The sequence below is a fragment of the Salmo trutta genome, chromosome 21, assembly GCF_901001165.1.
Source record: "Salmo trutta chromosome 21, fSalTru1.1, whole genome shotgun sequence".
NCBI lineage: Eukaryota > Metazoa > Chordata > Actinopteri > Salmoniformes > Salmonidae > Salmo > Salmo trutta.
This window is the reverse complement of record NC_042977.1, coordinates 22,077,283-22,099,644: the sequence shown is the minus strand read 5'-3', so window position 1 is coordinate 22,099,644 and position 22,362 is coordinate 22,077,283. Positions and strand designations below refer to the sequence as shown.

The 22,362-nt window shown below is 39.4% G+C and overlaps 2 long non-coding RNA genes and 1 gene segment (V, D, J or C); 1 reads left to right on the top strand and 2 right to left on the bottom strand.

The window, feature by feature from the left end:
• Positions 1 to 2,578: 2,578 nt before the first annotated feature.
• LOC115156968 (uncharacterized) lies at positions 2,579 to 4,529 on the bottom strand. Its single transcript, XR_003868357.1, has 2 exons — positions 3,923 to 4,529; positions 2,579 to 3,132 (listed from the first exon to the last, which is right to left on the bottom strand). It is a non-coding gene; the product is annotated as an uncharacterized LOC115156968 (long non-coding RNA).
• A 243-nt stretch (positions 4,530 to 4,772) lies between these two features.
• On the bottom strand, positions 4,773 to 8,800 carry LOC115157734 (T cell receptor alpha variable 9-1-like). The segment is given in 5 exon segments: positions 4,773 to 4,784; positions 4,898 to 5,071; positions 6,978 to 7,056; positions 8,484 to 8,601; positions 8,791 to 8,800. Coding segments are annotated over 5 exon segments (393 nt in total).
• An 8,059-nt stretch (positions 8,801 to 16,859) lies between these two features.
• Positions 16,860 to 17,987, top strand: LOC115156962 (uncharacterized). 2 transcript variants are annotated; one of them, XR_003868351.1, is made up of 4 exons: positions 17,075 to 17,142; positions 17,475 to 17,600; positions 17,695 to 17,770; positions 17,948 to 17,987. It is a non-coding gene; the product is annotated as an uncharacterized LOC115156962 (long non-coding RNA). The 2 variants fall into 2 exon arrangements; XR_003868350.1 differs by having other exon boundaries at positions 16,860 to 17,600.
• Positions 17,988 to 22,362: the final 4,375 nt, after the last annotated feature.

Below are 22,362 nucleotides of genomic sequence, written 5' to 3'. Positions count from 1 at the left end.
TAACTTGCCCTTGAAAATACCAGCAATCTCAAGGTTTCACCTTGTTGGGCAGAATGTTGAACACTAGATGAAACTATTGTATCATTATTATACTTTTAAAAACCTTGTCCCTGGATGTCATAACTGTGGAGGGAAGTCTATAGGAGGAGGACAGACAAAGAAGATATGTCACATAGCTTAAAACCTCTTACATCTAGATGTTCCGCTAGCGGAACGTCTGCTCCAATATCCAATGATGGGCGGGGCGCGAAATACAAACTCCTCTAAAATCCGAAAACTTCCACTTTTCAAACATATTACTATTTTACAGCTATTGAAAGACAAGACTCTCGTTAATCTAACCACACTGTCTGATTTCAAAAAGGCTTTACAGCGAAAGCAAAACATTAGATTATGTCAGCAGAGTACCCAGCCAGAAATAATCAGACACCCATTTTTCAAGCTAGCATATAATGTCACAAAAACAAAACCACAGCTAAATGCAGCACTAACCTTTTATGATCTTCATCAGATGACACACCTAGGACATTATGTTATACAATACATGCATGTCTGTTCAATCAAGTTCATATTTATATCAAAAACCAGCTTTTTACATTAGCATGTGACGTTCAGAACTAGCATTCCCACCGAACACTTCCGGTGAATTTACTAAATTACTCACGATAAACGTTCACAAAAAGCATAACAATTATTTTAAGAATTATAGATACAGAACTCCTCTATGCACTTGATATGTCCGATTTTAAAATAGCTTTTCGGATGAAGCACATTTTGCAATATTCTAAGTACATAGCCCGGCATCACAGGGCTAGCTATTTAGACACCCAACCAGTTTAGCCTTCACCAAAATCACATTTCCTATAAGAAAAATGTTATTACCTTTCCTGTTCTTCGTCAGAATGCGCTCCCAGGACTTCTACTTCAATAACAAATGTTGGTTTGGTCCCAAATAATCCATCGTTATGTTCCAACAACGACGTTTTGTTCGTGCGTTCTAGACACTATCCCTATGGTATATCACGGTCACGAGCATGGCGCAGAAAGTGACCAAAAAATTCTAAATATTACATTACCGTACTTCGAAGCATGTCAACCGCTGTTTAAAACCAATTTATCTCGTAGAAAAGCGATAATATTCCGACCGGGAATCTGCCTGTCTGTAAACTGAGGAAAAAACCGAAAGCCGGGGGCGGGGCAGGTCGCGAGCGTAAGGCTTACTCCACTGATTGACCACTTAGCTTTTGCTCTCCTTTGTTTCAGCCAGGGCTTTGAATTACGTCGTTCCTGTTTTTCCCGGGCTCTGAGAGCCCATTGGAGACGTGGGTATTGTCACGTAACAGCAGAGATCCTTAGTTTTTGGAAGAGATGTCAAAGAAAGCAAATAAATGGTCAGACAGGGTACTTCCTGAACAGAACCTTCTCAGGTTTTTGCCTGCCATAGGAGTTCTGTTATACTCACAGACACCATTCAAACAGTTTTAGAAACTTTGGAGTGTTTTCTCTCCAAAGCTAATAATTATATGCATATTCTAGTTTCTGGGCAGGACTAATAATCAGATTAAATCGGGTACGTTTTTTATCCAGCCGTGAAAATACTGCCCCCTAGCCATAAGAGGTTAACATACAGTAGGTATGCTACTTAAGGATGTCATACAGGATGTCTGTTTCCTCCCATGGTTCTTGACAGGTTTTTGTACAGTGTCAGAGTTTCCTGTCACTGTGGTCTTCATGGCACAGTAGTACAGAGCAGAGTCTGTCACCTCAGCAGAGGTGATCTCCAGATCCACATCGGTCTTATCTTCATTTAGTTTAACAGACATTCGAGTGTGGGTCAATTCATTATGTGTCTTTAACCATCCTTCAAAATGCACTTACCAAAGAACATTGAAAGAAGTAGAATTGCATAAAACATCTTCATGGTGTCTGAGTGACTGGCTTCATGCGTTGTCAAGTAAGAGTGTATCCTCTCCTTAAACATATTGTTGACTACATACTGTAATGTTAAAGCACTCATTGACTTTGTAGCTCCACCTCTCTACACTAAAGGTGGTTGGGTATTTCAGTTCAACTGTCTTTCTGTGTTGGATTGCTGCTCAATGTCAGCCTCATGATTTCGCTGTAGTTCTGAGTAGTGATATTTCAGCTCATGACTGCCCTCTATTGATATTGTCTAAAAATGTATGCTGTTCACCAAAATAAGAAGAATAAGACAATTACTGCTCGTAATCCTCCAAACAGTGGTTCCCAAACTGTGGGGCGAGGGGTCAGCCAGTGCGGCTTGAAACTTATTCTTGAAAGTTGTAATAGTAGAAATCACGAGGCACAATTTCTAAATTGGGTAGTGCATAATCAGTTCCTCTTGTCATGGTATTTATTGCATACCTTAGAGAGCTATTTATAACTTGTCAGCAACGTACAGATCAAGTTTTTTTATGATGTTTTTTTAGCCCATAGATATTGTCACTCAAATATCACATGAATAAACATTGCGTGATGTTCCACGATGCTGGAATGGGGCCACCGAGTGAAAACGATTGGGAACCCCTGCTAAAAGGAAGCAAAACAACACCACAAATGTTCTTCATTCTGTATTTATTCAGACTAGTATCTTTGATCATGTTATATCAGAACAGGAAGATGCAGACTATATAACGTCTTATTTCCTCAATAATATTGATATTAAATGTGTTTTCTTGCTTCTTTTTCAATTAATGTGGATATTCAGGAAAAAATGTACGTATTAATGTGCTCTAAATAATAACTGATTGATCAGAACACAATGCACTGTTCACCCCCAAGGGTCTTGTCAGGTTTTTGTACAGAGTGTCTGGGTTTCCCGCAGTGGTACAGAGCAGTCTTCCAATTCAACAGAGGAGATCAAGTCAACACGGGTCTTCCCTTCTTTCAGTCTACCAGTGTGTCGTGGAATCGTAATTGATGTATTCTGTATATACATGCCACTTTGTTGGATCAAAAGTAGATATTCTGGTCTGGATCCGGGGTATTGACGGTACCATTATAGATTATTAACATTGCCCTTGTAGTTGCAGGAGAGAGTGATGTCTGTTCCTTGGAGAGCATTGACTTCAGGCTTCAATGGAGTTATTGTTTCCTGCTCCAAACTATCACCTGCAACAACGTAAGAATTGTCATTGTGTTCATGTTTATTCCAAATGATAAACAATACATGGGTTAGGTGCCCATAAAGTATGACAGAGAGAAGAAACAGTAATATGAGTGACATCCTGACACAGACTAGATAAACCAACTGAGAGATAAGACAATGAGAGAGCTGAGTAGTTCCTCTACAGAGACATCCTCATGGTTGCAGGTTTACCCAGCCTATACCAGTGTTTGACTATGAGGCCCCTCCTCTGATAACTGGATATGTAACTCCTCTTCTGTGGTTTGTGCTTAAGGGTTTTAGTTCCTATTGGCCTCCTCAGTTTATTTTAGACTTAATTTCTATCTGAAAATGTCTAGTTTTTGCTGTAGTCGTTGTTTGTTTTTTCACACGGTCTGTATGAACCTGAGCTGGAAGGCGAGGAGGGACAAGTTTCTGGACATATCCTGATTTCGTGCAGAGAATCAGGAACGCTGGTTTAGACCTGGGATACTAATGATACCACTGTAGATTGTTTACAGAGCCAGTGTAGCTACAGGACAGTGTGATGGTATCACCCTCCACACCACCCACCATGGGCCTAGTGGGTTTGTCATCTTCAAAACTAGTACTTGTCAAGAAAGGAAAAACATGCTGCTGTTTTTAACTTTTGGTCTGTTGATGATGCCTTTCCCCTTCTCATTACCATAATACAATTTAGTGATACTCAAATCTGCGGTATAATTGTATTTTTGACAACTTTGAAATACATTCTGGGTTTTAAATTAAAACTGTCAAATTGAATACAGCACTCACCAACAAGGACTAGGAGGATGAGAAATGATGAAAGCAGCAACATAGCTGATAGTCTTTCAAATACTGTATCTATGACACAAAAGAGGCAGAGTTGAATATCTCTCTCTGCAATAATTGTTCAGTCTTGCTGATTGGAGAAAATGTTGTAGCTCCACCTACCACCAAAGACAGGGGCTGTTGAACATCCAAATCTGTTTCTGTGTATGCCATGCAATCCTTGTTTAATATTAGTATTGATGCATTCATTTATTTTTAACAACGCTACTGCAATTATGAAGATAAAAGTTTGAAATGAATACAGTGCAATTGTGCTGTTTTTTGTATTTTATTTACCTTTGTAATTTCATTACTTTTATTTTTTTTATTTAAAAAACAACAAGTACAAAAAACAAGTTCTATTGAATGTCAAACATAAAATACAACAATACAAGAAGTCTCAAATGAAATAAAATTACAAAAAGAAGCATACAACGTAACATAAAACACAAAATAAACAATAGAAATCAATTGTTGTTTTTTGTTTTTTATTTAATTTAACTCTGTTATTTTTGTACATACATTTCTTGTACTTTCTGTTACTTATTATTTTTTGAAAGGAGGTTTGGGAATATTTTTGACTTAATGTCTGTTATCTTCTACTCTTCTTTTTATAAAGCTGCTTTTGAGTGTTCAGAAATAAAATACTGCAGATCTTCTGACTGGCATGGAAGTGACTAGAGTCTTCAGTGTTGTAAGGTTAATTAGGAGTATGAAAATAGGGTATTTGATACAGTTGTACTTCATTCATATTATATGTAATTATGAAGAAAATAGTAAAACATTTATAGTTGATCTGGACATGAAGTTAGGATTAGGGATATGACTAGAATAGAGGTGTTTAGTGTTTAGGACATATTCATTAACCTGCCTGTTGATAACTTTCTCCCCGTAATCAGATGTTCTAGGTCTTTGTAGTGTCTCTGAGTTTCCTGTCACTGTGGGCTGCAGGGTACAGTAGTACAGAGCAGAGTCTGTCACTTCAGCAGAGGAGATCTCCAGATTCACACGGTTATCCTCTTTTTCATGTATGAGGGTCCATTTTGTACTATCAGTGTTGGTTATGATCCCAGAGTAGTCCACTATGAGGAACTGTGGAGAGGATCCAGGGTGCTGGAGGTACCATAACAGACTGTTAGTTAATGAGCTGTTGTATCTACAGGAGAGTTTAACACTACTACCCTCCATAACATCCACCACATCTCTGTCTGGAGTAATTATGTCTTCAACACTTGTACCTTTAAATAAGAAAAACATGTATTACTGAGTCAATGTTGACAGTGTACAGTATATCCACACTTGGTGTTTCAAAGCATAGTACCACTTGATATTGATAATATCATATTGTAATGAGTACTGAACAGTGTACATTCTGTCAGTACACAGTCAGTTAATGGAAAGTGAATTCTTACCTACAAGTGCACATAAACAGGACTGATTAGAGCAGCATCATAGCGACTGGGTGTTAGACAAAGACTTCTCTGTAAAATGATCTTCTATTGAAACATTCACTCTCTGGGTGAATCAGTTCCACTCATTACATGTTATGTGTAACACTATTCTCCCCCTCTTGACATAATATAATGGGTGCATGTTGACTCCACTTGATGGCAGTATTGTCAAATAAAACCTGGAACTACAGAGTAGAAATACTCTCTCAGGCGATGTTAGGTTTTTGTACAGTGTTTCTGGGTTTCCTGTCACTGTGGGCCTCAGAGCACAGTAGTACAGAGCAGAGTCTGTCACTTCAGCAGAGGAGATCTTCAGATCTGTACGTTTTGAATTTTTGTCATGATTTAGAGTGAACCCTGGTGTAATATCCGCATACTCCATAACCAGTAACTGAGGTGCTGATTTAGGATATTGTCGATACCATAGAATGCTACCAGTGGAGGTGTAGTTGCAAGAGAGAGTAACTCTGTCCCTTTCTGAAGCCACTTCTACATCAGTGTAGGGTGATAATACCTGTTCAGAACTGACACCTGTAAAAACATAATATTATATATATTCCTTTAAACCCACATGGGAGAATGAATTCATTTCAAATGCAGTGTAAAGATAAAAAGTATTCAAAGTAAAAAAACATGTATCCTCATGCCATGCCTTACCTTCATGATCTTCGATTTGAAAAATAAATAATTCTCAACATAATAACACTCAGTTTCAATGAAAATGTAATTACTTACCTATCAAGTCAAAGAAGAGTAGTAGTGAACAGAACAACGTTGTAGATGGCAGGATGTGTAGAATAAGCACCAGCTGCTGATGAAAAGCACAGCATCAACTGGCCATGTTCTTCATGGTAGTATCATGTTTATCTTGAGGATTCATGATCTAATCCTGAGTTTTATACTTTAGCTCCTCCTACTGACAGTGTAGAAACAAAGATGTTTCATATACATTTGATTTATTCACTAGAGAATCCACTTGATGGCACTGTGGTCTAACAGAAGACAGCAGATGCTTGTAAGTCCATGAAATTCAGCGCACTACTGAGTCAGTATGTTTTGCAGCACTGTGGAGGTCACAGCAGTACAGTGCAGAGTGTTGTATGGTTTTTGTACAGTGTTTCTGTAATAAGGGTCGTCTAAAGGAGACCAAAATGCGGCGTCTGAAGTGCTCATATTACTTTTAATGAAAACACTTAGCAAAGTAACAAAACGACCAACAACAGTCCCGTCAGGTACAAACAACGAAACGGAAAACAACCACCCACAAAACCCCATGAAAAACAGGCTGCCTAAGTATGTCTTCCAATCAGAGACAACAAAAAACTCCTGCCTCTGATTGGAAACCATACCCGGCACCAACATAGAAAATACAACATAGAACGACAATCTAGACAACCCACATAGAAAACAGAAAACCCCAAATATATAGACAAAAACACCCAGGCTGTCACGCCCTGACCAATCTACTATGGAAAAATGACCTCATACTACGGTCAGAACGTGACAGTTTCTCTGTTTCATGTCAATGTGGGCTCTACAGAACAGTCCTACAGAGCAAAGTCTCTCACTTCAGCAGAGGAGATCTCCAGATCTTTGTTCAGTTTAACAGTGAGGTGAGAGTATGGGGGTTTATCTCTCACTACAGTCCTAGAGGCATGGAAGATGAAGAGGAGGAATTGGGGAGCTGATAGTGGATACTGTTTATACCACAGTACACTGTATGCTGAGGAGTAGTTTCAGGTAAGCAAAACTACCCTCCTCTTCATAAACTTTGTTAGTTTGTCTGGATGGTCTGCTGAGAACTGCCACTGACAAATATGAATAGGTGACAGATCAATTACCAGATTGATGTAATTGAAATGAGGAAAATCTTCGTATTTACTCTAAAATCCAGACAGCTGTAACCTCTGGATCTTTAAGGGGACTGATTTTGCTGTGACATTCAGAAGGGCATCAAATCTCTCCTTGAACTCAGTAGCAGAGTCTGCAGGTGAACATCCTTTCTCAGCATAAACATGGAGGTGATATTTGCTAGTTGTTTGTACCAGAAGAGATTTGGTGATTCATTAATTCTGACAAATGGACAAGTGAGTGTTGTTATTTGTCCTTCTATGACCATTATATCTTCTGTTGGCTGTGTTACATTCTCTTCTGCTCTGCACACTGAAAAGAAAGATAAATATATCTTCACAACATATAATAATAATGTATATAAATTAAATGATCAAATGCACAGGAAGAGACAGATGAACAGAGTGATGTTATACCAAAGCAGCATGCAGCCAGAACATGCAGGATCAGCCAATTTCTTATGACTAGTCAGTCAGTTCGAAGTGGAAAAGGTTAGGATCAGAACAATGCTGATCTATCTATCACAGAGCTCTGACACCCTCTGTCCTACTGTTGATGCTTCATGTTGTTCTGTATTACATGCAGTAGTAGACCATGGGGAGGTGTCTGTCTGTATGGCATCCTCTGATTCAGGGGTGTGTGTGCTTTGTTAGGTTGCCCCCTTCAGGTTGACTTTCATACTACACCACCAAGCTGTGTGAATTGTGAATAGGGCCAACAATAAATAATAATATTTTTGCACTTTGTCATATTCCCAAGTGATTATCCAACCAATATAAAAAAAATGCCTACGGTAAGTGAAATTGAGCATTACTGATTGTAGAGTAAATAATACATATTTCTCACAGTACATTGAATATGAAGACAGAGAAACACTAGACCACCTGGTGATGGCACACAGCACAGGTGTGACCACAGTTCTCTGATCTCAACTTCTGCCATCATGACATCAAATGTGGTTAATGTTTAATTATGATTTCCACTTCATCAAAGCATTTTGGTCTGCAGGTTTTTGTATGGTGTATTATACACTTTGTATCACTGTGTCAAGAGCACAGTAGTAGAGAGCTGTGTCTGCCAGGGTTAGTCTTGTTATAACCAGTTCAGTTGATGTTCGGGATGTTGTGGATGTATATCTCTTATCAGGGATGTGTTCACTGCTCCTTGATCTGGCACTTTTATACAGTAGAAACTGAGGAGCCTGGTTAGGATAATGCCTGTACCAGTAAAGGGAAACATAATCGCTGCTTGTTTCATATTTACAGCTCAGAGTCACTGATGATCCCTCAGTGGGGGTGTACTTCTCCTTGTCAGGAGTCACACTATCTCCAGATACCATTCCTGCAGAGGAAAACATATAATGAAAGTAATTGATGACTCATGCTTATTTTTAAAGACTTTTTAGAAATCAAGTAAGTTATTCACATTTAAATTACTTTACTTCAACAAAATATGTTTTATTACAAATACCATAATGTAATAATCTGATTATAAGGATGCAAGGAGATCAAATGTTTAGGTATTGTTTACCTGTAGTCATAATCAGAATGATCAATACACTGATTGATTTCTCCATCTTCAGGCTGAGTTTGCATGCAGTCACTCTCCTCTGAAATGCTATTCTGTGTGTCACTGTGTGAGGTGTACAGTCCTGCTAACGTCACACCCACCACAGACGTAAGGCTTAGATTTTTTCTACACTTTTGCCAAGGATACACTCGTTTTTGTAGAGGGGCTGTATATCCTGTTGTCACAGTGGACCTCAGAGCACAGTAGTACACAGCAGAGTCAGACAACTGCAACCTCTGGATCATCAAGGGGACAGAGCTAGATGTGAAATTCAGCCTGGAATCAAACCTCTTCTTAAACTCATCACTATTGCTCCCTTCTGCATAACGATCTCTTCTCAGGACATACTGAATGGATCATTAAGCTATTTGGAGTTTTAGAACACCTTTAGGTATAAAAAATATATAACAAGATGATTTGATAAAATATTGAATTTGCCCTATACTACCAAAATCCCATAGAAACGGATTTAAAAACACATTCATAAATGGCAAAAAATAAGTGTCTGTCCTTTAACTATGAAATATAAGAAAGCTCAGAATATATATATATTTCAAATATTTAAGATAGAGATATCATTTTTTTTCATGGGATGCGTCTCAATCCACCACATCAGCCTATGGCAGTCTTCTGCATCTGCGGTGGAAGGTGGCTGAGCTGCAGCGGTGTTCGTCAGACCATGAGACGTCCTGAAAATCGATCTTCTCACAAATATGTCTGTAGCGTCAGAACGGTTTGGCCAAAAAAATGTATGTGATCACTCTATGGAAAGATGAGACTCACTGTCGATGTGCCAACTTCTGTTTGTAGCGTACCACTAATGTGACCCCACTGTGGAAAGGGTAGATTCTAACGAACACAATGGAGAGTTAACTTCTTACATCTAGGCGTTCCGCTAGCGGAACCACGTTCCGCCAGCGGGACACCTAGCCAACAGCCAATGGGATCGCATGGCGCGAAATACAAAAACAACTAAAATACTACAATTCAATTTTCTCAAACAATCAACTATTTACACCATTTTAAAGATAAGACACTCGTTAATCTAACCACATTGTCCGATTTCAAAAAGGCTTTACAGCGAAAGCAAAACATTAGATTATGTTAGGAGAGTACATAGACACAAATAATCACACAGCCATTTTCCAAGCAAGGGTATATGTCACAGAAACTGAAAACACAGCTAAATTATGCACTAACTTTTGACGATCTTCATCAGATGACACTCCTAGGACATTATGTTACACAATACATGTATGTTTTATTCGATAAAGTTCATATTTATATCCAAAAACAGTATTTTACATTGGCGCTTGATGTTCAGAAAATGTATTTCCCACCAAAAACTTCTGGTGAATTTGAAAAAATACTCATCATAAACGTTGACAAAATACATAAATTATTTTAAGAATTATAGATAGACTACTCCTTTATGCAACCGCTGTATCAGATTTTAAAATAGCTTTCGGAGAAAGCACATTTTTAAATTTTCTGAGTACATAGCTCGCCATCGCGGTATTAGAAATATTGTATTACCTTTGCTGATCTTCGTCAGAATGCACTCCCAGGACTGCTACTTCCACAAAAATGTTTGTTTTTGTTCGAAATAATCCATAGTTATGTCCAAATACCTCCGTTTTGTTTGTGCGTTCAGGTCACTATCAAAAAGGGCGCAATTCGAGACACAGAAAGTCAAAATGTTCCATTAACGTACTTACAAGCATGTCAAACGCTGTTTAAAATCCATTTTATGCTATTTTGAACGTAAAATTGCGATAATATTCCAACCGGACAATAGTGTATTCATTCAAGGAGGAAAAGAAAAAACAGCGTGCTCGCGGGAACGCGCATTTCCAATCTCTTTGTCCTCAGGCAGACCACTCAGTTACTGAGCTCCTATACTCTGCCCAGAGACAGGAGAAGGCTCAATCCACTTTCTGAAGGCTTTAGACAGCCAATGGAAGCCTTAGAAAGTGCAACATAACAGCACAGATACTGTAGTTTCGAAAGGGACTAGAAAGAAGAACTACATTTCTCAGATCCTACACTTCCTGGTTGACTTTTTCTCAGGTTTTTGCCTGCCATATGAATTCTGTTATACTCACAGACACCATTCAAACAGAGTGTTTTCTATCCAAATCTACTAATAATATGCAAATATTTGACTCTGGGCCCGAGAAGTAGGCCGTTTAATTTGGGTACGTTTTTCATCCGGCCGTCAAAATACTGCCCCCTATAGCGAAGAGGTTAAAAGAATAGAAGCAAACTATGAGACTCCACTGACACCTATTGACTCTCACTAGTAACTTAGCCTTGAAAATACAAGCAATGTCAAGGTTTCACCTTGTTGAGCAGAATGTTGAACACTGGATGGAACTATTGTATCATTATTATACATAGAAAACCTTGTCACTGGACTTCATGACTGTGGAAGGCAGTCTATAGGAGGAGCACAGACACAGAAGATCTGTCACATAACTTAACATACAATAGGTATGTTACTTAAGTGTGTCATACAGGATGTCTGTTTCCTCCAATGGTTCTTGACAGGTTATTGTACAGTGTCACCGTTTCCTGTCACTGTGGTCTTCATGGCACAGTAGTAAAGAGCAGAGTCTGTCACATCAGCAGAAGAGATCCACACGTTTGTCCACTTTGCCAATGGAAACTGTCAGACGAGACCCCTTTGGTGTGATGTACAAGAGGAATTCTGGTTGGGATCTGGGATATTGGCGGTACCATTGTAGATTGTAGACAATGCCATCATATTTGCAGTAGAGATGGACATTCCTTCCCTCCTGAACAAGCTCTTCTGGACCGAAGGGTTTATTTTATCCACAAAACTGTTTTCTGCAAAAAGATTTGGTCAAATAACATCTGTAACTGTACAACTGTGCAGTTGTAACTGACATTTAAAAATTATGAATGTGGAATTACCATGTTTTTGTGCTGTTCGTTCACTGTAAGATTAAATTAAAAGATTTAAATTCATATAATAACTCACCTAAAAAAGCTGAAAAGAGAACAAATGAGAAGAAAAACATATTGCTAGACCTTTGAGAAACCGATAGACAGCACTGAGTGACCTGACTCACTAGCTACTTCCTGAACAATAACATCCCATAAACTACATGTGGATCTTTGATTATACAGCCCCTCCTCTTGACACCAACATGAAATGTTTTATGTTATGGCTTTCTTTCTACAGTATACTGTATGTTGTCAGGTTCTTGTACATTGTTTAGTGGTTTCCTGTCACTATGGGCCTCAGAGCACAGTAGTACAGAGCAGAGTCAGTCACTTCAGTGGAGGTGATCTCCAGATCCCCATGGGTCTTATCTTCATTTTGATTAACAGACAGTCGAGGATGGGTCGATTCATTATGTGTCTTTAACCCTCCTTCAGTGAGTAAAAGCAGGAATTCTGGTTTTGATCTGGGGTATTGTTTGTACCACAGTAAAGTATCAGTAGTGTAGGAGCCAGTGTAGTTGCAGGATAAAGTAATACCATCACCCTCAAAAACACACTCTTCAGTTGTGGCTGATATTATTTCCTCCTCATTACTGCTACCTGAAATAAATCATCTTAGACATGTTTTGAATGAATCATATTGCAATTCATGCACCGTAAATGCAATATAGACATACGTGTGCAATCCAAAACTCCAGTGCAAAACCTTTGCACTTACCAATGACATTGAAAAAAGCAGAATTGTATAAAACATCTTCATGGGGCCTGAATGACTGGCTTCATGCCCTGTCAAGTAAGAGTGTATCACTATTCTCTCCTTAAACATATTGTAGACTACATACTGTAATGTCAAAGCACTCATTGACTTTGTAGCTCCACCTCTCTACACTAAAGGTGGTTGGGTATTTGAGTTCAACTGTCTTTCTGTGTTGGATTGCTGCTAAATGTCATCTTCATGGTTTTGCTGTCGTTCTGAATAGAGACATTTCAGCTCATGACTGCCCTCTATTGATATTGTCTCAAAATGTCTGCTCTTCACAAAAACCAATGGAGAATAAGACTATTACTGCCCTTAATCCTCTACGGCAGTGGTTCCCAAACTGTGGGGCGAGGGGTCGGCCAGTCCGGCTTTAAACTTATTCTTGAAAGTTGTAATAGTTGTAATAGTAGAATGGACGAGGTGCAATGTCGAAAATAGGTAGTGCATCATCAGTTCCTCTTGTCTTGTTATTTATTGCATACCTTAGAGAGCTATTTATAACTTGTCAGCAATGTACAGATCAACTAGCCCATGTCAGCTAAAGTTTTTTTAAATGTTTTTTAGCCCATAGATATTGTAAAAATTGTCACTCAAAAATCACATGAATAAACATGGCGTGATGTTCCACAATGCTGGAATGGGGTCACCGATTGAAACATTTTGGGAAGCTTTGCTAAAAGGAAGCAAAACAACACCACAAACGTTCTTCATTCTATATTTATTCAGACTAGTATCTTTGATCATGTTATATCAGAACAGGAAGATGAGGAAAATATTAATTATTATTTCCTGAATAATATTTATATTAAATGTGTTTTAATGTTGAGATACAGGAAAAAATATATGTATTAATGTACTCTAAATAATAACTGATTGATCAGAACACAATGCACTGTTCACCCCCAAGGGTCTTGACAGGTTTTTGTACAGTGTGTCTGGGTTTCCTGTCACTGTGGGCTGCAAGGCGCAGTGGTACAGAGAAGAGTCTTCCAATTCAACATGAGATCATCAAGTCAACACGGGTCTTCTCTTCATTCAGTGAACCAGTGTGTCGTGGAGTCGTAATTGATGTATTCTGTATGTACATGCTGCTTTGTAGGATCAAAAGAAGAAATCCTGGTCTGGATCCGGGGTATTGACGGTACCATTGAAGATAGTTAACATTGCCCTTGTAGTTGCAGGAGAGAGTGATGTCTGTTCCTTGGAGAGCATTGACTTCAGGCTTCACTGGAGTTATTGTTTCCTGCTCCATACTATCAGCTGCAACAACATAAGTATTGTCATTCTGTTAATGTTTATTCCTAAAGAGAAAAAATACATGCATTAGATGTACATAAAGTATGACAAGAGAAAGAATTGAAACTTTCCAGTAAAATACCACTTCGTTTTTAATGTAATCACTCATTGAAAAAAAGCAATGTCACTGTATTCAAATTGTTACGCTTGCGTCCCACCTACTCAACAGCCAGTGTAATCCTGTGGCGCGATATTCAAATACCTTAGAAATGCTATTACTTCAATTTCTCAAACATATGACTATTTTACAACAATTTAAAGACAAGACTCTCGTTAATCTAACCACACTGTCCGATTTTAAAAAGTCTTTACAACGAAAGCTAAACATTAGATTATGTCAGCAGAGTACCCAGCCAGAAATAATCAGACACCCATTTTTCAAGCTAGCATATAATGTCACATTAACCCAAACCACAGCTAAATGCAGCACTAACCTTTGATGATCTTCATCAGATGACAATCTTAGGACATTATGTTATACAATACATGCATGTCTGTTCAATCAAGTTCATATTTATATCAAAAAACAGCTTTTTACATTAGCAGGTGACTAGCATGTGACTAGCATTCCCACCGAACACTTCCGGTGAATTTACTAAATTACTCACGATAAACGTTCACAAAAAACATAACAATTATTTTAAGAATTATAGATACAGAACTCCTATATGCACTCGCTATGTCCGATTTTAAAATAGCTTGTAGATGGCAATGTACAATGGCAGGATGTGTTGAATAAGCACCAACTGCTGATGAAAAGCACAGCATCAACTGGCTATGTTCTTCATGGTAGCATCATGTTTATCTTGAGGATTCATGATCTAATCCTGAGTTGTATACTCTAGCTCCTCCTACTGACAGTGTAGAAACAAAGATGTTTCATATATATTAGATTTATTCACTAGAGAATCCACTTGATGGCACTGTGGTCTAACAGAAGACAGCAGATGCTTGTAAGTCCAAAATATGCACCTCACTGTTGAGTCAATAAGTTATGTGTCACTGTGGACGTCACAGCACAGCAGTACAGTGCAGAGTGTTGTATGGTTTTTGTACAGTGTTTCTCAGTTTCCTGTCATTGTGGCTCTACAGTACAGTAGTATAGAGCAGTTCAACAGAGGAGATCTCCAGATCTGTATAGGTCTTCTCTTTGTTCAGTTTAACAGTGAGGTGAGAGTATGGAGGTTTAGCTCTCACTACAGTCCTAGAGGCATGGATGATGAAGAGGAGGACTTGGGGAACTGATCCTGGATACTGTTTATACCACAGTTCACTGTATGCTGAGGAGTAGTTTCAGGTAAGCAAAACTACCCTCCTCTTCATAAACTTTATGTTAGTTTGTCTGGATGGTCTGCTGATAACTGCCACCGACAAATATGAATATGCAGGAAAGTTGAACATTACCACCCTCCTCTCCATACACTTCATGTTGGTTTGGCTGGATAGTCTGCTGAAATCTGTCACCTGCTAATGTGATGAGGTGATGGATAAATCACAAGGTAGATGTATTTGAAAGGAGGAAAGATCTCGGTGTTTACTCAACAATCCAATAATACAGATAAACTATATATTATCCTAAAAAATGTTGTTAAAGATAATTATAGGAATACAGTAATTTACTAACTAGTCAGTGAAGAAAGTAAAATAATTGAGGAGCACATAATTACTTTTTTTTAACCGACAGTTGTAAACACCACCCTTTCCCTAAAATAAGCATAAGAAGAGTTTATCGTGAGCTGTCAGGTTTTTGTACAGTGTTTCTGGGTTTCCTGTCACTGTGGGCTGCAAGGCGCAGTAGTACAGAGCAGAGTCTGTTACAACAGCAGAGGAGATCTCCAGATCCACATGGGTTCTCTCCTTATTCAGTTTAATAGACAGACGTGGGTATGGAGGAGTAGCGTTCACTACAGAGGGGTTTGAGGAGACTGTAGTGAGGAGAAGGAATTTGGGAGCTGATCTGGAATACTGACGATACCATTGGAGGTTGTATGGTGAACCAGAGTAGTTGCAAGACAGTGTTACAAAGCCTCCTTCATCACCATGCATTATCTTTGCGATTGGTTGAATTTCTTCCTGGTAACTGACTCCTGAAAAAGAGATTGAATCTGAGTACTGGACTCTGTTCATGTTTAAGACATTCAAATAAATCCTTCTCCACCATCATTATTTACTAACGTTTCGAACTGCAGCTCACTATCAGTGTTACTCTTTCATTTTCAACCTTGTTTCAACAGTGGCTATAGAGAACGTTGAGAAAACTCACCAACAAGTGCAGAAATGAATAACAGTAGATAGAGGAACATGATGGTGGAAGTTCAGCAGCTCTCCTAGTAACACGGAGGTACCACTCCCCTGTGACAGACTAAATGATATCCCCCTGTGGTCTGCTTAGCTTAGCTCCTCCTCTTGAATAGATAGCAGTTTTTGAACAGTGTTGTCAGGTTTCCTGTCACTGTGGGCTCCAGGGCACAGTAGTACAGAGCAGAGTCTGTTACAACAGCAGAGGAAATCTCCAGATCCACACGGGTTCTCTCATCGTTCAGTTTAGCAGTCATTCTTGGGTATGGAGGAGTAGCTTCCACTATAAGTGGAGTTGCAGTGTCTGTGAGGAGGAGGAGGAACTTGGGTGCTGATCCAGGGTACTGTCTGTTCCACTGGAGATTATTAGCCTTTACTGTATAGTTACAGGAGATCTTAACTCTGCTACCCTCTAAATAATACTCCTCAGGACTGGTTGGAATAATATCATCCTCTAAAGTATCACCTACAAGGGCTGAAATCAGTAGAATATAACAGAGTAGCATCATGGTCTATGTTACAGATCAGACATAAACTGGTTATTTAGAAAACAGCCAAGTCAAAACACTGATATGACTCTGAAATGATAAGTAGGCATATACAATGTTGCTCCTCCTCTTCACATATTGTAGGTTTTAAACACACCCACCAGGTTTCATGTCAAAAAGAAAAACTTTCAGATATTCCATCTCCTGTAGGTCATGTCATGTACGTATAGAATGTGTCAGGTTAGGTTTTTGTACAGCGTTTGTAGGTCTCCTTTCACTGTGGGCGTCAGTGCACAGTAGTACATAGCAGAGTCTTTCTCTTTAGCAGAGGAGATTTCCAGATCCACACGGTTCTTCTCATCATTTAGTTTGACTGACAGTCGAGGATCCAGACCTGGAGCCCGTGATGGAGACCCAACAACAGGCAGGATAAGCAGCATATACTGAGGAGGTGATCCAGGGTCCTGGAGATAGCATTGAAGAGAGACTGCAGATGAGTAGGTGCATGAAAGTGTAATATTGCTACTTGCTGGAGCATACACCTCCTCTCTGATTGGCTCAATGGTCTGACCATTACTGTCACCTGCAAGAGATGCAAAATATGTTATTATTCTATTGTTACTCTGTTATAGATCTATTTTCAACGCATCAACACTTAGTTCACATTCAACATAACACCAATAAAAATTGACAGATTATAGATTACTTACATGCAACTACTAAAAGCAACATAAATGTGGGGATTGACAGTGTGGCTGAAACTGGAAGTTAAAATGATAACACACAGCACAGCAAGGTTTGTGTATACTAAAGTAACATCCTCCTCCTTCTAGTTCTGAATGGACCATCTCTTCTCAGACCTTTGAAGCCCCACCCCAAAACACAGAGAGTTGTCAGATGAGCAGAAGTAACAACAGACTTCTTGTTGCTGCTTGATTCCACTGTCACATCCTCAAAATGTAGGGCTGCACTGAAATGTGATTACCTTAGTCTCCCTCTATTGGATATTAGATACAACTGTTTGTTTATCTCCATTTCTTTTCTTGATTTTAGATAAACAGAGTTGGCAGAAGGACCTGACCTGTCTACTGTGATGTCATAGAGGAAACATTGCTTGAAGGGCATATCTGTAAGATTATTCATCTATTCAACTTAAGGCAATTCATTAATATACAGGCATTTTTGTTTTCATCTTTATAGGTATAATTTACAGTCTAAATCTGCAACATATTCAGATAACCAAATGAGTTTGTCACTTTTTCATTTGTTCATTTGTTTCAACAAATAATTCACTGTTCCTTTCCAGCCTATGTCACGACTTCCACCGAAAGTGGCTCCTCTCCCTGTTCGGGCGGTGCTCGGCGGTCGTCGTCGCCGGCCTACTACCTGCCACCAATCCAATTCCTTTTCGTTTGTGTCTGTCTATTTTATCACACCTGGGTTCATTTAGTTGATTTCGATGGGTTCATTTACACCCCGCTGCCTGCTAGTCTTTGTGCGGGATTGTTCTGTGTTACTTTGTTAGGGGTGCGTGTATTGCACCACAGGGTTTTCTTTGCTCACGGTAATGGTACCGTTTTTATTTATTTTAGTCTAGGAGTTAAGTTTCTCCTCCGTGTGTTGCGTTTCTTCCCTGTGTGTGGCGACTTCGTTTTAGCGTGTTTTTCCACATGTTGTTGTTTGTTTGGGACTCCTTAAATAAATGATTGTGCCAGGGTACTGTTGATACCACTGGAGAGTACTAGCAGAGGAGTAGTTACAGGACAGATTCAAGACATCACCCTCCAACCCAAACATCTTATCTGTTGTTGGAATGGAAAACATTTATGAAAACAGGAATTATTATCATAAAATCTACTCATTATTCAGTCTAGTTTATTAAACATGGACAAAATATCCTTCACAGTAATATTACTCAAGTCTCCAGTAATTACATTAGCTATGTGATTGGATATGAAGAATAGCATCAAACTCACTCACTAGTGCATATATTAAAAATGATCCTAGTAACAAGCTGGTGTTGGGATCGGCTAAACTTTGAACATTGATAGGACAATGATAGGAAATGAAAGACTGGGTTATGTTAGAAGTTAATGGTTCTATGAAGAAAGACAGAAGGCTTTGGAATGTGTTTGATGGAGAAGAGGAGAGCGATGTGTTGATACAGGGAAGACAGATGGACATCTGTGTATTAGATGAAGGAGGGGTTGAGGTCAGGAGGTGAGGTCAGTTCCCCTTAAGGGAGTAATCAGGGTTGGTATCTGGTTACCTTCTTTATTCTCTTCCTGTGAAACAATAAAATGTAACCATCGGAGAGAAGGAGGAGGGTCTTAGGTGGGATATATATATATATATATATATATATATATATATATATATATATATGAATGGGACAAATATTTTGTTGTCTGTTCACCTGTACAGAACCTTTGGGGAATGATTACACTTGGTTAAAGCTTCTCTAGTGTCCGTGAGTTATTTACTCTGAAAAATAAGAATCTAACTGATGGCGCTGTGAGCAGGGTTCACCACGGTTTATAGTCAAGCCATGGAATCCAGATTAGTGGAGCAGAGCTGGCAACAAACAAAAGCTAGGCTAAGTTCCTATATCTGTTTCCACTCATTTTGACATCTTGGGGAGATGAGAATCGTTGGCTGAACTAATTATGGAATACGGACCTGGAGAGCCTAAGTTTAATTCTATAGGCCCATTGTGTGACGACCGGTCGTAGCTTTATGGTATATGCTAGTACCATATAAGTAAAGAGTAAGTCCCGAGCAGGATAGATCCTGTGGAGGGTAAGTCTCATAGCGAGTAAGTCCCGAGCAGGATAGATCCTGTGGAGGGTAAGTCTCATAGCGAGTAAGTCTCGAGCAGGATAGATCCTGTGGAGGGTAAGTCTCATAGCGAGTAAGTCCCGAGCAGGATAGATCCTGTGGAGGGTAAGTCTCATAGCGAGTAAGTCCCGAGCAGGATAGATCCTGTGGAGGGTAAGTCTCATAGCGAGTAAGTCCCGAGCAGGATAGATCCTGTGGAGGGTAAGTCTCATAGCGAGTAAGTCCCGAGCAGGATAGATCCTGTGGAAGGTAAGTCTCATAGCGAGTAAGTCCCGAGCAGGATAGATCCTGTGGAGGGTAAGTCTCATAGCGAGTAAGTCCCGAGCAGGATAGATCCTGTGGAGGGTAAGTCTCATAGCGAGTAAGTCTCGAGCAGGATAGATCCTGTGGAGGGTAAGTCTCTTAGCGAGTAAGTCCCGAGCAGGATAGATCCTGTGGAGGGTAAGTCTCATAGCGAGTAAGTCCCGAGCAGGATAGATCCTGTGGAGGGTAAGTCTCATAGCGAGTAAGTCCCGAGCAGGATAGATCCTGTGGAGGGTAAGTCTCATAGCGAGTAAGTCCCGAGCAGGATAGATCCTGTGGAGGGTAAGTCTCATAGCGAGTAAGTCCCGAGCAGGATAGATCCTGTGGAGGGTAAGTCTCATAGCGAGTAAGTCCCGAGTAGAATAGATCTGTGGAGGGTAAGTCTCATGAGTCCCGAGCAGGATAGTTCCTGTGGAGGGTAGAATCTCATAGATAAAGTCCAGAGCATAAGCCTGTGGAGGGTAAAATCGAATAGAGAGAGAGGAAGTCCTGAACAGGGTCATCCTGTGGAAGGTAAAACAATCGTGTAACAGTATATAGACCCGTAAGAAGGGCAAAAGGCCGAGTAGCAGTGGCCGTAAGAGCGCAGGGTGTGAGTGAATGTGTGAAAAAGGTTGGTTTCTGCCCTATGGGGGGGGCGCGATGAGAGATGATGTGGGTTATCAATAATAGTGATATTTGAGGAAGTATTGGAATAGGACATAAAGTCCTGTCGGTATTCTCCAATAATAAATTCGCAGATGCTATGGTATTGGTACTAATAGAAGATATTAAGTGCCGTGACCAATTAATTATTATCCGGGGAAAGTGTGTCGTGCTATCTTAAAAAATAGTTAAGAGGTGTGTATTATAGACAGGAGTGAAGAAAGCTAAAATACCCTGAACACCGGCGGGAGTGTTTAAGAATAATAACTATATATAACAACATTTTCCTGCTGACGGAGAATTCAAATCAAATCAAGAATTCAGGGAGGCAATTATGACTTGGCACAAGGACATAAAACCAGAATCAAAAGCTCAATATACCAGCGTTTTGATGTCAGCATTCTATCAATGGAAAATGCGTAACGCTGAACCCATAAAGTGTGACACCAGCACTTTACTACAGAAGGCCTGGGAACAGGAGAGTATTGATACAATTTGTACTTCTGCTTTGATGACGGGGTTGAACACTGTGATCAAAACGGTAATTGCAGGGGTAGTAGATTTATTTTGAGATGATGTTTTGAGAGTGGAATATGACTCCGCTCGCCTCGCAGACGTGCGAAGGGTTAATAGAGCCATAGAGAAAAGCACTGAAAATAGTTTCAATGGCCAAGATAAGACAAAGAAACGTAGCGAAAAAACCTCAAAGCGTAAGAAGATGGCTCCCTGTTTTAGATGTGGGACTATCGGGCATTGGATGAATGAGTGTAAGGTGATACTGGAACCTAGTGCATTAGCAGGAAATGCAGCTATACAAGAGTTTGCATCTTTTTCAAAAGAACAACAACTAATCGTTTTGAGGTTAGCAAGAATGGAACTTTCACCTAGCGGTGTATAGTTTCTGTTCCATCAATATAAAGTACATAGAGATAACAGTTTCTATGTGATGGAAGACGTGTTAGATCACGTTTTACCTAACTTTTATTAGATTACAGATGGGATTTACAAATAGTTCCACGTGGAGTCATTTAGCATGGAAACAATCGTTAAAAGGGTGTCAAATGTAGGTTCTGTGTTTGTACAATACGTGGATGATTTGTTATGAGAGTCAAAAGACATAGAAACTCATATGCGAGGCCGCACCACATTGGTAGACAATTTAGCGGAATGGGGTCATAAAGCATCGTATGACAAAGCACAACTCGCACGCTCAGGGAAACTTTAGGAGTTTTCAATTTTGTTAAACATTTTATTTATTCCGTCAGTCTCTGAAATTGCTGAGCCGCTTACAGAGTTAACGTAAAGGGAGTAGAGCAACAGGGTAGGCTGTGTGTGTTATGCATTTGGAGTAATACATGATTTTGGTACATTGTGGTCACCACGGGGCATGTTAGAAGCAACAGGAACACCAATAAACATGGTCTGGAGGTAGTTGTATTATTAGAATAATGTCAGTTAACTTGTCTAGTTATCCTCTCTGGGGTATGTGGGACGTTACCGTCCCACCTGCGGGACACACTATTCAACAGCCAGTGCAGGGCGCCAAATTCAAAACAACAAAAATCGCATAATTCAAATTTCTCAAACATACAACTATTATATTAAATTAAATTTCTAAGGTGGCTGCCTTGGTGAGAGAAAGTGTTATGGAAACACATGTATATATTGCGGATTCCTTACGATGAGACATTGGCTAAACTTGGCATTACATTTATTTTGGGATGAAAATTCTAGGCGAAATGCCACGGGAATGGATTCTAAAGGTAACACATTTGAAATATATGACTAAACACTCATTGCAAATGCAGAAGGCCTTAGGGTTGGTCTAAATCATTAGACAGAGTATGTGGTTTTATTTTTAAATACATTTACATTTGAAGTCGTCTTATTCTGGAATAGGATTCTAGAATGGACGAAAGGGTGGAGGGGTACGAG